At 42.5% G+C, this 16,306-nt stretch overlaps 1 protein-coding gene across 3 annotated transcripts in view; it reads right to left on the reverse strand.

The window, feature by feature from the left end:
• pxna (paxillin a) overlaps positions 1 to 16,306 on the reverse strand; it is a 31,556-nt gene that overhangs the window by 8,364 nt on the left and 6,886 nt on the right. For 2 of the 3 annotated variants that reach the window (XM_017422846.3, XM_017422845.3), the window contains exons 2-6: positions 5,047 to 5,219; positions 4,861 to 4,946; positions 4,501 to 4,643; positions 4,106 to 4,304; positions 3,840 to 3,987 (exon numbers count right to left, since the gene is read on the reverse strand). In XM_017422846.3, the coding sequence (XP_017278335.1) occupies positions 3,840 to 3,987; positions 4,106 to 4,304; positions 4,501 to 4,643; positions 4,861 to 4,946; positions 5,047 to 5,219 (749 nt within the window). Of the gene's footprint in view, positions 1 to 489; positions 2,899 to 3,839; positions 3,988 to 4,105; positions 4,305 to 4,500; positions 4,644 to 4,860; positions 4,947 to 5,046; positions 5,220 to 16,306 lie in introns of those variants that run through there. The other variant, XM_017422843.3, reaches the window with a different exon arrangement.

The following is a 16,306-nucleotide window of genomic DNA, read 5'->3' on the forward strand; positions in this document are numbered from 1 at the left end:
CTGCTTGACTGGGGGGGGCTTTTTGGGTGCTGGGGGAGACTGTTGAGGGGGGAGGACTTTTCTTTGTGGGGCCGGTGACTCGGGAGGGATGATGATCTGACAGAAAGAAAGAGAAAAATGGCAAAAAGAAAGACGAACAGACAAGACAAGCAACAAGAACCCAGTTAGAATAGAAAATAGGAAAAGATGGCATAAAACCGGCACAAGAACACGAATTAACTAAAACTGACTTCTGAAAATACTAATTTAAAGCAATGTGTTGAACTATTAAGCATACAGGTCCTCACGGACATCAACAAAACATTTATTGTCCAACTTGGCTAAAGATAATTCCAATATAGTCGTCTAGTATCCGTCTACCTTGCCTACAGATGGCTGAATGCCTTCCTCCCGAGTTCTCTGGGGGGTCGACATGACAATGACTCCCTCTGTCAGCCAGTCGTCTGGCTGCTGTTTCCGCCTGCTGCGCTCCACTCGCCCAATCCCCAGCTTCCCCTGTAGCTCCTCAATTAGCCGATCTTGCGAGTTGCTTTTATTCACAATGATTGGTCCCATTTTTCGCCTCAGTCCGTCCCTGTACATCGGGTGGATGTTGGAGGTCTCTTTGGTGCGGCGGATAACCGACTTGAGCTGGAGAGCGGATGATAAGGAGGCGTGGGAAGCTGGGATCATGCCATTTAGTAGAAAATCCCATTTTGTGTTATAATCGGGATGGGGCCCAGTTCTGGATACGCCATTAAAAGGGCAAAACACTCAAGCACTAGATTTGTATTATGCCTGCCAAAATGCTTTGCACTCTCATATTTAATGACTTTTAATGGCTGAAACAAATCACAGCCTTCTGTTTCGGTTTATTCTTTGCCATCAAATCTGATGCAAGGCATGCCGGACAGCTAAAGTTAAAACTACACAAACTAATTACAAACTGCTCTCTCAAATGTCAACACATGCCAAAACAAGGCCAGACATCAAGACGCAACGTTTCTAGAAGGTTTCTTGAATTTATGTGCTCATTTTAAGCAGTGATTACGGATTACAGATTACAAGCAGAGAAAAATCTCATTGCATTTGGCACAGTCAGTGATTAAAAACAGCATTCCTAACACAACAACAATGAAGCGAGCAAGTGCAGACGTGCGCTGACAACCTTTCAGCAAAGCTTTCAACATCACCCACAAATGCTCTCTGCAGGGAAACGTCTCCCTCGAGCCATTCTGTGACTGCTATATGACACCACATGCGTCACACCACAAAGATTGAGGAATCTCTCCTCATCTCAACATGTTTGTACCATTTCACAACTCCTTCAGTGCATGTGGAAACTGCTCACCCAAAATAAGCTTACATCAGACTTGAGAGTAGAAAATACTTGAGTATTTGTATGACAAAGTCATTTTAGTCAGAGGACACTTGTATCCTTGACTACTTGGCCAAACATTAAAAAACAAACACAAATGGGGTCTTAAATCCTCTAAAGCTTCATGATAGCAGCTTATTTTGGGGAGTTAGGTTGCCTACTTGACCAGAAGCAGACAGTCGCTCGACGGCAGAGGGCTGCTGTATGGGCAGGTCCAGCGCTACGTCTGGTGTCCCGGGACAGCTGGAGGGGGTGAAACACTCGTCCATCCAGCTGAACTCAGTCATGGGCGTCAGAGTTCCCTCTCTGCTGAGATCAGGGTAAATTCCATCTTCCTCCTCCCAGAATCTGTCCTCATCAGTGGGCATAATAGAAGCAGGTGGCTGGTTCTCAGTCAACCGACTGGAGTCAGGAGATAATATTCTGTCTAAAGCATCATCCAGTAACGGCTCCCGGCACGGCCATGTTAAATCCAGAAGATTCCCTCCTTTAGTTTCTGAGCCATTCGGGATGTTTGATGGCACAGTAGTAGATAAAACTGGAGAAGCTCTGGGACTACTGGTGCCTGAAGCAGCAAATGTCTTTCTGGTGACTTGAGGAGAACTCTTAGCAACCAAACTCTCAATCTTTGGAACCATTACTGGACTTGAAAGCCTTGGTAGCGTTACAGGGGAAGAACTTCTTGGGATTATTTCAGAACCACAGCTTTTGGGGAAGGTTGAAGAACTGAAGATATTAGGAACAGTTAGGGGACTAGCAGTTCTTGGAACTGGACTGGAAAGTCTTGGAATTGTCAGTGGACTAGCACTCTTGCTAAACAAGTCAGGACTGGCACTCTTTGGGATAGCTAAGGGACTTGAGATAGCAGGGACTGGCACAGGACTCACGCTTTTTGGAACTGGACTTGAAAGCCTAGGAACTGTGACTGGACTGGCTCTCTTCGGAGCAGCTTCGGCAGCAGTGGATACTGTCAAGGGACTGTAACTATTCGTAACTGCCAGTGGACTGTGACCGATATGAACAGGACTAAAACTTTTAGGGACTGGGCTTTTAGATTTAACATCAACAGGACGACTTTTGTCTCTAAGAATGGGACTGGCGATTTTGGACACAGTAAGTGGACTCTTGGCAGCAACTGGACTGGAACTCCTGGCAGATACACCTGTACTAGTAGACACTTTAGTTCCTAACGTATGTGTAGGGCTGCTGACTTCAGTTTGACCGAAAGGTTTTGAAGTACTGAAGCTCTCTAAACGTGACACCTCAGATGTTACAGTGCCACCATCATTTCTCTGTTGAACATGGGAGTACTGAAAGCTCTTAGATGATGCAGTTGTCACCGATGAACCATATGAAGATGCGGGAACTGAACACCCATCTTCATCGATGTGGAGTTCCAATGAAAGAGGCGTACAGGAAAGGGCAGTGTAATCTGAGGGTAAAGGAGTGTCCTCTGAGTCAATATGGGGAGTTACAGCTTGAACAATTGCGACCAATGGAGGCTCCCCAGAGTCCTGATTCACAGACTGCTGAGAGCCAGACTGAGTCAGGTGCAATGTTGTAATGAAGGCAATGTACATCCACAGACAAGACACACACAATGATAGAGAAAAAGAAACAAGACCAAGAAAACAGAGAATGAACTGATAATGAAGAGAATGGACAGTGAAGAATCTCACATGCAAAGAAAATATAAAAATAATACATCAAAATAGAAATTAGAATGGATAGCATTAACTTTTTACTTTTGTTCAACTCTTAGTCCTAACAGATGTCTCAGGCATCCAGAAACCAAAAACCTGAAATCTCAAATCTTGCTCAATTTAACTTTTTTTTTAAAAGTCCAAACAAAATCCAATGCTTTTATAAAAGATAAGTATTTCAAAAAATGCAATAAGACAAATCAAGTCCTAGACACCATAGTTATGTCTCTAAAACACAGCAGAAATGAATGATTATAAGTAGGCCTTTTCACAAAACAGTTCTGCAACATGGCTGCAAAGAAGAAACCTCTTTAAGCTGCCCCTAGTTGTTCAGAAACACACCAATCGAGCTGGCTCCATGCCTCCCATGGTTTATAACTCAGCGGCTTGGACGTGCGGCACCACACATAAAATGTGTCGGACATTTGCCATTCTAAATCCTGCCGTCTGTCATCACTACATCAGACCCTAAAGCTGCAACGATGGCTTACCCTTATATACTATATATCAACTATTTTGGCTCTGTCACTGCTTTACTTGAGGCGTAAAAAATAATATCAGAATCTGTGAGGCCTTTCATGTGTGAATAAGTGGTAAATGTTCGAAAACCATTCATGGAAAAGACAAAAGAATGATTTATTTTATTTGTATAAATAATTTAGGAGCTGTATCAGCCATGAATGCAGCAACTTTCACACAAGGACAAAATGCCTACCTGCCATGAATTGCAAAAATCTCAAACAGCTTGAGTTCCCCCCCCCCTTTCAAACCACACTCACATTGCTTTGGACTTTGAAGTCAGACAGGGAGGCCATGAGCTCATCTAGCTCTCGTGTAGCAGAGGAGGCAGACATCCTGGCTTGTTGCTGTGGCAGTGTTTCCTCTTGTGTATCGCCGTGCACATCTGACACCACTAAAGCTGTGGGACTAAAGAAGAAAAACACAAATTATTTCACTTTTAAAGTTAAAACAACATGTGAGCAGTCATTTTCTGTTCATTTGTGTACAATTCTTATGCTGCTTTGAAAGAATTGGTCTCTCTTACATGGGTGAGGGCGTTGGCACGGAGCTTTCCAGCTCATCTAGAAGACTCTCCACACTTGGCCGTACATCCTCTATCCCTCGAGCTGCTGCGATGCGCTTGGGCTTCTCCAGAGTGGGTGGAGTGGCTTTACCTGAAGTGGAGACTCCATTTTCTTGAATATGATGGATTGTGCCACTTGAAGGCAGTGGTGGAGCTACGTCTTCAAAATAATATTTCAAAAGATAAATTTATGCTTTTTGTCAGACCGCAGGTACGACAGTAAACTCAACAGAGCAGACAGTGAAGCCAAAGAGATCATCATCTAATACCACAAAAACACAGGTGCTATAATTATGCAGTGACATCCACATCTCTTTAGGGAAACATGAGAATACATCATGAGAATTGTAAAGTACCTTCTGTGAGTAAGGTGGGGGTGCTCTGCTGAACGGTGTTGAGCTCCAGGAGCAGGCGGTCCAGCTCAGACAGGTTGCTGCCCAACGATGAGTTCATGGCAGCAGCTGATGACGACTCGCTATTCTTCTGCTTATTAGGGAAACTGCACCGTGTTCAGAGAAAGGGAATGTTATTTACAGCTTACTCATTGTTTTAAATCCATATTACTACAAGTTTCCATCCTTATGCATTGTTAAAAAAGTGCAACCTAGTGAGAATTTATATTTGTATGTACAACTCTGGTTAGATTCTTTTAAAATGAAACCTATTCTGGTAAGTTTTCCATAGCTTTTCTTATTCACCTAACAGGCCATTCTAACCTGTATACGTGGTCCTCTTCACCAGCACGAAGGATTGGACTGCTGCTTTCTTTAGACCATGGGCTTTTCTGGGCTGAGCTGATGGACTGAAGAGGGAAACGAAAGTCACAACAAATAATTCACCTCACGAGGAAGTCTTCGTCCTGAACAATCCACATTCAATCTTCCAGGTGTGCACGCAGTTACCTCTGTTTCACCTATTCCATTTAGAGGATTCTCCGGTGGGACTTGAGATGGAGAGCAGATGTCTTGTTGGTTCTGACTTTCAACAGGAAAGGAATAAGCGGTCTCACCAGAAAGGAAAAGTGGGCGCTTGGAAATGTGGGATGTTGTGGACTCAAGGTCCGCCAATAAAGCATCTGTGGAAAAAAAACAAGACAAAACACAACATGGAGCAAGTTTTTTTTTGGTTTTATGACAAAAGGATTTTACAAACTGTGGAGTCGAGTGTCTTTGGATGCTCTGAAATTCGAAATAAAAGAAAAAAGTATTTTCTTAACATAAAAAGAGAAAACTAGAAGGGCTTATATTTATGTCAACACTCTTACAGTTTCAAATAAAGCACCAAACTGAATGGGGTTTGGGGTTTTATTTGTCAATCTTCAACCCCCCTGAGCATAGTTTCAGAAAATCCGCGATGGAGCTCTGTGTTTTCCATAAGGCAATAAGTATGCTGACATCAGAGGATCCAAAGTTGTAAAAGTTGAATCATGCAGTCACAGCCACTCCTTTGGTTACTCATTGACACTTCCCTAACAGCAGTTTTAACATGCTTTAAATAAAAAAAAAAGGTATTGTCAAATACGCGGCCATAATAACTTCCACCTACATACTGCCCTGTTCTGAAAAAGGTTTGGTATTCTGAGACGAACACAGGCTACAGGGCAAAGAAACAACTACTAATTTACAAGTTCTAACAAGCAGGTAGAAGGTCATATAACATTATAGGGGATTTAATAAAGTACACGGAGACTGTGTTACTGAAAACCTATTTTAGCACACTGACAAGACAGAGCAGGGATTAGCTTCTCTTGCAGAATGTTACAACTTTTAAAAAATGCACTAAATACCAAACTGGATCAATAAAAAAAGATCCTTTAAACTAATAAAGTAGCCAAAAACAAATGTCACTGATAAAGGACAGTGCAGACAACTAAAGACACAGACATTGCCATGATAAGATACAAATCAATTTAATTTACAATTTACCAAAATAGTTAAAAACAGGAAGTAAATAGTGTTGCTTGAGTCTTGCTAAGAAGCTATAGAGAAACTATTCAAATCATGCGTAAATCTCAATGAGACATTCTGCCAAGGTGTAATCAGCAGCAAATACCACCCCGAAGCACTGTCCTAAAATAAAACCACTGGATCAGGAGTTACAAACTCATAGTATAAAATGAACACGAAGAAGAGACACACCTTAGAAAAGGACAAATCTGTCCACCCCAGGAGGTGAAGAGGCAATAACAGAGAGAAAGAAGCAGCAATGGAGGAAGAGGACAACCTAAACACACATTATGGCAGGCAGGAACTGCCTCTCTTAACTCTACCATCAGCACAAGGGAAGAACGGGTGGGAGCAGAGGGGAGGGTCACAGCAGAGAGGGGAGAGAGGGGTTAAAATAAATGGCAGGGCGTCAGGGGGATCCCTCCACTGCTACGCCAGCTCTAACCTCACTGTCTGAAAGTTCAAGTAAGAGATACTACTTACAGAAATGATGAACTACTCAAAACAGTCTGAAGGTGTCCAGCTTCTGTCGTCTGAGCACGTTACAGCGAAGGAAGGATTCAAAATCCGGCGAAATGAAGACGGCGGAGAGCAGAGCTCTTATCAACACAGGCATGCCCAACTAAGGGAGTTGTACGGCAGTGGTGTAAACGAGCTATAATCAGCCCCTCCTTTACGCTGTTAGCACAGGCTCTGTTTAACTTCCTCCTGACTCACACTATATTAATGCTTCATGTGCTCAATTTGTATTTACCCCTCACTGCGTTTTGTAGCATTACGATTACGTTTCTTTTGCCTGACAAGTTTCTAACTTGAAAACGAACACTGGGTATCCCAGAGTACAATGTGTGCTGCGGTAACCTGGACCACCACATTTCCCAGACAGGCAGGAGACACGGCAGAGGGTGAGCCAGATTCACTTGGACCACCTTAGCATTAGCATAATTATCATGGCTAACATGCCAGGTGACTGGGTTTCACAGCAAAGACTCCTTTCTGGACCCAGAGGCCCGGTTGCATTCCATAGTTTCATCGTGAACGCGGCACAGCGCTCTGTTTATGCGGCTGCAGCCACCCCTCTGTGTGCTCATCTCCAACCGAGTGGTGGGTAGAAACAAACTCGGATTCCTCGGAAAGTGCAAACCTCCGCCATTAAGAAATAGTTTGATCCGGATCACCATCGAAATGTAATCAATTGTTTATTGTGACAACCCTAATATTTCCTGAAAGTTAAAATCTATTCGTTAGTGTAATCTTGCAAACAGACAAACCAAACAACACTATAAAAAACATAACCTCTTTGTCAGAAGTAAAAAAAAAATAAAAACACATGTCAAAGTGAGCACAACTGTCTGTCTTTACAGCACACACCAAGCATGAAGTCGAAGGAAATATACCAGTCAAAGAAAATTCAATCCAACAGCCGAGTCAGAGTCACTGTATGAAATCATTCACGTACATTATAAAATGCCAATGAGCAGAAGTTATCCATCTAAGCCAGCGAATTGTGTCAAAAATTCACTTTGTCGCAGTCTCCCATCCTGAGCAGCAAACTGGCGACGACAGAAAGGAACAACTCTCATTTAACATGAAGAAACCTCCAGCAGAACCAGAACCAGGCTCAGGAGGGAGTCACAGACAAACAGAATGACTGGTCCAGGTGTAGCTTCTACGGGAAGAAAAACAAAGGAACATATATATGATAAGAACAATTATAAATACAAACGGAGAGTAGAGGGAGGACATGTGGTCCGTTTGTCCTGCAGCAGAACTGAGGGATAGCTTAGTACACCTAAGCCAACCCTAACTATAGGATTGATCAAAAAGGAAACTCTTAAGTCAAGCGTTAAAAATAGACAGGGTGTCATCCTCGCGGACAGGACCTAATGTTTAATAAGCTCGACTTCTGCAAAGCTAGAAGGGGAGGGGGAATTTATCTGAACAGGTCTTCCTGTGTTAAAACTTCTGAGGTTAACACTTCTCGTTTAAAAAATTTCCGTAAGCCTTGTGAAAACAAAACAAAAAAATCTAAACTGTAATATACGAAATAAAAGCGTTTTTTTTAAACAATAGTGACATCGAGCACATTACAAAAGAAATGACATCTTTCTTGCTCACTGCAGAAAGGGGGGAGGTCAGTGCTTGTATGTTTGTTACTAAAATGCCTCACAGAGCAAAATTTAATGAAACTTTCAGGAAGGGATCACTGAATGAACATCTACAACTGATCAACTTTTGGAGACAACCAAATTCAAGGTGGTCACCACGGCTAATTTATCTAAAGGGGGAAATGAAATAAAATATCAAAATAATGAGTTTTCACTCTAGTGGTCCATTTCCCTGATTTAAAAAAAAACCATTACTGACTTAATTTTAGAGTTTTTGTGTCTAAATTCTGAAGTGGGGTGATTGGGTGGGTGGTGTTACCTCCTCGGTTGGTGATGTAGAAGGAGCCGCGGCAGACCGCTGTAGGTCACTGAGGAAGTTACTGTCTCAGTGTTTATCAGTGAAAATGGAAGCAGAAGAAGAAGCAATTTTTGTTAACAAGAGTGCTGGTTTGAAAATGTTTTGTTTTTTGGTCTGCAGTGATGATGTTGGGAACTCGAGCCCCACATTTCACAAGAAGAATCCTACAGCTTTACAGCCATGTCCCATAGTCTTCAAGGAGTTTACCATCCAGACTGAGAGAGGCTGGCGGTCGGTGCCAGCCCGACAGTGGGTGCGGTCCGATGGAGGGTGCCAATCCAACAGGTGGTGGTTCTTCTATTGAAGGTTTGTATTTCAGATGATCCTCTTTAAAACATTAACTGCACAGTCAGTCACCAGACTTTGGGTTGTAATTTTCACCAGGAGCTAAACTAACTACATCCATCAAACTTTCTTGTCCTTCAGGAAGCTGAAGAATGACTCAGGTGTGGTAGTTTTGAGTCGGTTTACACAATTAATTACAACACACTGAACCATTTCACCCGCACAATGTTGGTGCGTTACAGTAGTACTGGAAATGGGAATTTCCGAGTTCCTAGTCATAAATTACAACGGGAACGCCCCGTCAAGTGGGACATCCTACTCGGAAAGTGGGAGCAACTCCGACTACCCTCAGGATTTCAAGATGGCTGCTACTCACAACTTTAATAAGTAAACTCTGCTACTTTTACTGTTAATATTTGTTCTTTAAGTTGTTTTTAACATTTAATCACTCGTACTTTTTAATGTGTATATAGCAAGTATTAAAACATGTTCCATGAGTGGAGTGTATATCCATTTAGTTAGATTTCATTCAGAAACTGCAAGAAAAATAAAGGCTTTGCTGCGGGCGTCCATCTTGTTTCCGACTCTAACCGAGCGGGACAACTGGAAGGCGGTGAAGTGGGAAATTACGTCACTCCGACTTCCCAGTTCCGAGTTCCGATGTAAATGGAATGCACTATATCCGCATTTGCTATTTACTGCCTTGTTGGCGTGTTTGGCATGTGAAGCGTCACACTTCAGACTGATTCTCAAAAAATGGTGTACAGACCCTAGTAAATTTTTTTTCGTTCTTTGGTTTTTTATTTTGAATTAGAGTCAATTTTTTTTAAATGAGAGACTCTGAAAAAAAGCACCTTTTATGACTTTCTTTTGATTCATGTTAGCTTCAAAACACGTTTCATTTTCCCTTTAAAATACACAAAAATGGCTATAACTCAGACGACTTTATAGATACAGACACGGCACAGATTCTGAGCGTGACGTCTCGCAATATCGCAGAGATTATGGTACGTAACGTTATTTTCAAGGTCTGACCAAAACAGCTACAAATCAATAATTTCTCAACATAAGATGATCTTAGTCTAACACTCTGGGACAAAAGGCAGCGGACAATATGAGTCCTTTTAAAGAAAGCTCGGGCTTTTCATTTTACAAATGTATCTAAAATACGACATAAATAAACGGTGACTCCAGTGAGCAGGGCTGAGTGTTATCTGTTAGTGACGTCAGAGTAAAGTTTTACTGCGGCTGGTGGGGACCTCTGTCCACAGATGTTAGTCCAGATGGTTTACATGAGAGATTTTAATCAACTTAGTTCAGAGCTGAACTAAATTTAACCCTGGTTACAAGGATTCTGCATGCACTAATAAACTATAACACAGTCACTGCTCAAATATGAGCCTCTAGGCTACATAAAACACAGCCTGTCAGGCACAGGTTGGTGTGGAGGCAGTTTCTAAAATAACTAAGACGTTTTGCATCACAGTTAGGGAAGCTGATTGTACGACAAAACGTATTACTCCTGACAAAGATGATTAAGAACAAATTGATATTATGCTCTAAAAGTTTGAGTGTTGGACCGTTTTTGTTCGATGAACATGCTTTGACCCATCCACAAACTTGGCAAATGTACAAAGGTGTGTTAGCGTCTTCTGCCAAGCAAACGTTTAATGACATGCAGACTCGAGTGCAAGGCACAGACTTGTTCCTTGGAGACCAAAGATGGAACTGCGATGATACGAGGAACACATGAGATACGAGAACTACTTTGTGTATTTTTTACGAAAGACTCCGATAACTCAAAAAAAAAAAAAAGCCTTCTACGTGAGTCAGTTTCTCTCTCGCCTGGGGTAAAACAGGTTACAGCTCCTCATTTACAGCTAATAAACAGAAAAAAAAGACAGCCCGCAGCTAGGTTTTTGTGTCCGCTACTCTAAATCGGACAAGCCAAAGCACATCTGGGCTCAAACAACGAGGAAAGGAAGTGGGAGCGACGACAGAGATAGTTAGCGACTGAATCTAGGAAGGGTGTGCGTGCGTGCCGCGTACACACCGAATCCTCCGAGGCTCGAATGTGGGTTATTGCAGATTAAGGAGACTCCCTTCCTCCCAGATGAATGGTGTGCATTTTAATTACAAGAAAACTGCTCCGCGCAGGGCTTATTATAGGACCCAGAGAGAGAGGAATGACTCAAGTGGCAAGAAAAGGGCTGAAAACGACAGGAAATGACAGAAAGGAAGCCATTAGGAGTCCTGAGCAGTGCGTTAAAAGTGAAAGGCAAGACTGATGTTAGATTAGTGGCACCTGGTTCGCTGCATCTCGTGGTCAAAGTCAACATGAAATATGAATAAAATGTAATTAGACGAAGCAGCAGATGAGCACTAATGGTGCTCTGAATAGTTCTGATCTGTTCTGGACATCAATCTGAAAATCCCTGACAGGAAACTCTGCTGGTCGGACTCTGCTCTCACTGCACGACACACTAACACAGCTTTCCACAGAGTGAATTAATGCTGCTGCCTCTTACCACGTCTAATTCTGTTATTTTAGTCCTTCCGGAGGCAATTAGTTTCAAGGAATATGTGCAATCAAACATATGTCATTTTTATGACCAGCAGGGGGTAATGTTGAGTTGTGTGAGCATCCAGTTTTTTCATCTCAGGGACCTGTGTAGAGAAAAGGCTTCATCCGTGAGGTTCTTAACTACACAGACAGTTATTGATATACGGGCCGAGACCAAAGTGGAACTAAGAGGATAAATATTAGCTGCAAGATGCTCTGTGTACAGCAGTGTTTCCTGACCTCCTTTCCAAATCTCCCTACTCCCATTCCTTTCATTTCTTCCCTCTGATGCGTTTGATGTGTTGCAAGGTGCGCGCTGGCTGATATGAATTCCTAACGTGCCGCGGCTCGTCTTCCATATATGAGAGAAACAGGGAAGCAGCAGCAGCCGGGGGGGCCGGCGCGATAGCTGTGACGAGAGACGAAAGGGAGGCGGGAAAAGACGGCAAAAAAAACGCCAGCTGTTGTGCAGAAAACACTTTGTTTCCAATTTGTTCGTCAGGAAAGGAAAAAGTTGGTAGGACATGTCGAAAACAAACATTTGTTACCATTTTGCCAAGCGGAAACTTCAAGCTTCTGTGGCTTTTTTTGTTGTCGTTTTAGCGACAAGCTGACAGAGTGTCAGAAGGAGCACGATTCCTGTGCACGTACCAGAAGAGGGGTGGGGGTGGGGGGAGAGGAAAACTAAGACAAGCTGGGCACAGATGCACTTCCTCTTTAGATGGCCTGTGCTCATTTGAAGCACGAGTGCTTCATAATGCTGCAAGAAACACAGGTGCCTCCCAACATGACCGCCGACACGTATGTGAGACAGACTGTGGCATCTGGACCAACTATAAATACTCCGCCACCTGATCTTGACCTCTGCATGAAAAGACTTACAGTGGAGTGATGGATGACCACACCAGTTAAGATAACGGTAAAAACCCACCCCACCAGCCTGAAATAAACATTACAACAGCTGGTTTTGTTGCGCTTTCACACCATCTATTTCCTGTTTGTGTTTACACACTAGAACTCGATTAAAATGTACAATGAAGAAACAGATTAAATATTTATTTTCTCAACAATGAACAGCATCTCTGTTCGTTGGGATAAAAACAAAAGACTGAGCCCTTTTCCTGTCCTCCCCCCTGCCCCTTTGAAGACAAATTCTTCTCTTCGCTCTTACCTTTGTCCATGTATGCTCAAGATGGGGAACTAAATTAAAAAAAAAGATCTGATGCAATTCACCAACAAGCTGAATCTGACCGCTGAACATCGTCTCCGAACTCCACGGTAAACAAGGTTTGATAAAACGAACATTAGAAAAGGTGAAAAGGTTTAAGACGCGCATTTCAGATTCAAGGAAACCGGCCTCTTTTTCTAATTTTTCTTTTTCAGGAAAAAATAAAATAATGGGCTGAAAACATTCTGCTACAATCTTAAAAACTTTGGTAAATAAAAAGCTGTTCATATAATACTAAAGAACGAATGAAGGCTGGACGGAGAGCTTCTTTTGCTGCATGAGTGGCTAAAAGAGTATTTAAAAAGGAAACAGAGTGAGATTTCTGGGAAAACACTTCTTTATCTTTCTTATTAAAAAAACAACACTGCCATGGGTAACTTTCTTGGTGCCAGCTGAAGTGACTGAGGTTGTAGGTTTGACACCTCATCGCTGCTCACTTCCACAGAAAATAATAATATCGCAACAGTTTTCTGATGAATCCGCTTTAGCAAATAGTGTTGCATTCTTGACTTCAACTAACACCCTCCAGGGTGTCAGAGTAGGGTTTAGACACGCCATTATGTTGTTTAAGTTGCTATTGTGGCACTGTCCAAATCTCTTGTCCATCTATTACCATCTGGGAGCTTTAAAAATCATGCAAGAGAAGTAAACAGGTTAATAGGTTTTAAAATCGCAGACTAAAGGTACAAAAATGCAAGAGCCTGCCACACCCCCTGATGTTGACGGTGATTGGGGGGTGGGGGTCAGCTACAGGCTGGTGCAGACAGGAGTTTGGCACCAAAAAAGCAGGAAGTAGTGAGGTGTTACAGCAGGTCGGAGAGGTAGGAGGGTATCTGGTTATACAGCACTTTGTGAATGAACTAAGAGCGACTTTGAAACAGATCCGCTGCACAGGAAGCCAGAAACACATCTGAAAAGAGCGACTTCAATGGCGACTCAGCTTTTGTTCTTGTTCTTAGTGTTTTTTATGCTTCACATGTCATTTCAATAGAGTTTTTTTTTTCTCTCTCGGCTTTTTCATCCTTTTAACCCTTGTGAAGCCCTCAAACGAGAGAGAGAGAGAGAGAGAGAGAGGGAGAGAGACGAGGAGAGGTTGAGAAGCCCATGTAACTTCGGCTCAATTTGACCCAAAGACCACAGAGAGGGTTAAGAATCTTTCACATAATGAATATCTTCTGAAGAGATTCTGCCTCACATTTATATGAGATGTAAAACCAAGTTCTTATGGTTTTCTTGTCCCAGAAACTATTTTACTACTTTGGCCAAAGTGTGACAGCACTAGCTGACATCAGGTTCACTGTCCAGACCATTACGTTCTCGCATCACTGAATTATCACTGAAATGATCACGTTGTGGTCGATGTGGCTTCTCTGATTTCATGCTTTTTTCTGATCAGTTTGTTTTTTTCTGTTTTGCTTTGGCCTGAAAGCTGTAGGTACATTTTTAAACATTAAAGTAAATTATTTTGCTTTTGTGGACGCCATAAATATATTCTGGGTGGAATAATGTATTTTTAAAGTGAGCATAAAATAAGACGGGTATTTGAACCAAAGGAGGGGGGGGGGAGAGCTCTCAACCCCTAATAAGGCTAAAAGACGATTTAGGCACATTTACAGGCTTTGAGTTTCTGTAACAGAAAAAAGCTTCACTACATCTAAATCCAAAAGACAATAAAAACTATGATAAAAGGTGCTCGTGTGTAATTCGTTGGACTGCACATATAAGCTCAATTTGCACTGATATTGGCCTCAATGTAACTTTAAGGTGGCAGGTAAATAAAACACAGAAAAGACCTGCATACAGTAAAGTCATCCAGTAAAAGCAGAAGCTCGTCTGTGCAAAACTAGTTTCTCATACAAGTGCTGAAACTGAACTTTAATCCGTTTGTTTCAGATCTTCAGCTTCACGATGAACGCAAAAACGCTCAGTTTTTTTCCTGCGGTGAAGCCGATAGTTGTTACCTGATGAAAGAGGCTCAACAGCAACAAATCTATCTTGGTAAAATGTTGCTATTTGTAAAAGCTTTTCAACCAGTGCCTATCAAGTGGAATTAATCTGCAAAAGTCAACTCAAAGTTTCCAAGTGAAGTAAATTTTATGAAGGCGATGTTAATAAGATCTGAACTGAAATCCATTGACAGAGACTGTGAGGAGCTCCAGAAAAGGACCGTAAGTAGATCTTAAGTTAAGATTTTTTTTTTTTTATGAATTATCGTCTCAAGCGTGAAAACGATGCAAGTTTCTTCGTTGCTTCGCAGTGCGGGCAACAGCCAAACCACAGATGGTAGGCAGGATAAAACAGATGGATAGATGGTAAATTTTCCAGCCTCTTGATCAGTTCTGTCTTTTCTGGTTTGAAGTAGGTCACGGCATCAAAAACAAGCAGCTCTTTGTCCCCCCCTCCTCCAGCAGAGCAGGGACAGAGGGAAGAAGATGTAGAGGAGGGCTCAGAGGTCCGCAAAGGTAAATTATTCCACTGGAAAAACAATCGATCCCATCCTGGTGCCGCGACCTTTAAGTGTGTGTGTGTGCAGATTGAGTCTTCACACATAAAATGGACTGTGCAGCCTTAATCCCATTATCAATGCCACCATAAACTCCAATGTTTTTTTTTATTCAATGATCCTCTTTAAACAAGCCAGATGCAGATTACAAATCTCAAACAACGGGCTTACATTTTATTCACGCATCTCCTCTGCAGCCGCTTAGCTTCCAAGTTCATCAAAGGCTTGCTTTGTGACGGCTTTATATCCCAAATAGGGCAGCGCAAGCAGTGTGTTGGTGATTATTTAAACCTGCTACGAGCCCGGAGGAAACCTGCTGAGCTGCAGCTCATTTCCAAATAAAGCAGCGATGTGTTATCTCAGCCTGCAGCCCCAGCAACCATACAAGCATTAGAAAAAAAAGAAAAAATGACATTTAGGTACCAATTAAGGGAACGTCTTAAAAATCATGCTGGTTCTTTTTAAAGGCCGTCTGACAGTGTGAGCGCAGTAATTGCGATTCGTTCCAGTTTAGCAGAGAAGCGTTCCTTCCACACTGGTTAATGCACAACACGGTGTTTCCTCTTAGTGTGGCCAATCAAATGTTGCAATCAGTGTGGCACCACCGCCTTGTTTGCGAAGCTGTTCCACCTTGCATCGGATTATCAGCAGCATCGCATCAACATAGCTGTCAGTCACTGACAGACCGGCACCGATAAGGACCTTAACAACAAAGAAAGCAGGAAGGAAGACTCGTTACAGCCCAGCAGGATGGAGAGGGGTCGATAATAGCTTCGAACATGTTGAACAGGGTTCATACAAAAACCTATGATGCAAACGTATTACACTTGCACTTCACTTTCTCTTCGTTTTGCTTCCTTTCTTCATGGATAGCATGCTCTGTGCAGCTTAGAAGTAGTTCTGGTTTCCAGGACGCAACAGTGAATACAGGAGAAACAACAGCAAAGTGTTATGATTCATGTCCTGTCCATGCTGTGTTTAGCACTCATTCTGCTCACCTGCCATGCCTGATTACTTATCTGTTCCACCTGGGCCTTGCCCTACTTAAACACCCCTCAGTCTCTGCCTCCTTGCCAGATTATCGACAGCCACGAGCCAGTAGAGATCCAGCGTTTTCCTTCCAAGCCTTCAGTGTTCTACGACCCCTTTCTGTCCACGGATTTACCCCTCC

Source organism: Kryptolebias marmoratus, linkage group LG4, assembly GCF_001649575.2.
Source record: "Kryptolebias marmoratus isolate JLee-2015 linkage group LG4, ASM164957v2, whole genome shotgun sequence".
NCBI classification, from domain to species: Eukaryota; Metazoa; Chordata; class Actinopteri; order Cyprinodontiformes; family Rivulidae; genus Kryptolebias; species Kryptolebias marmoratus.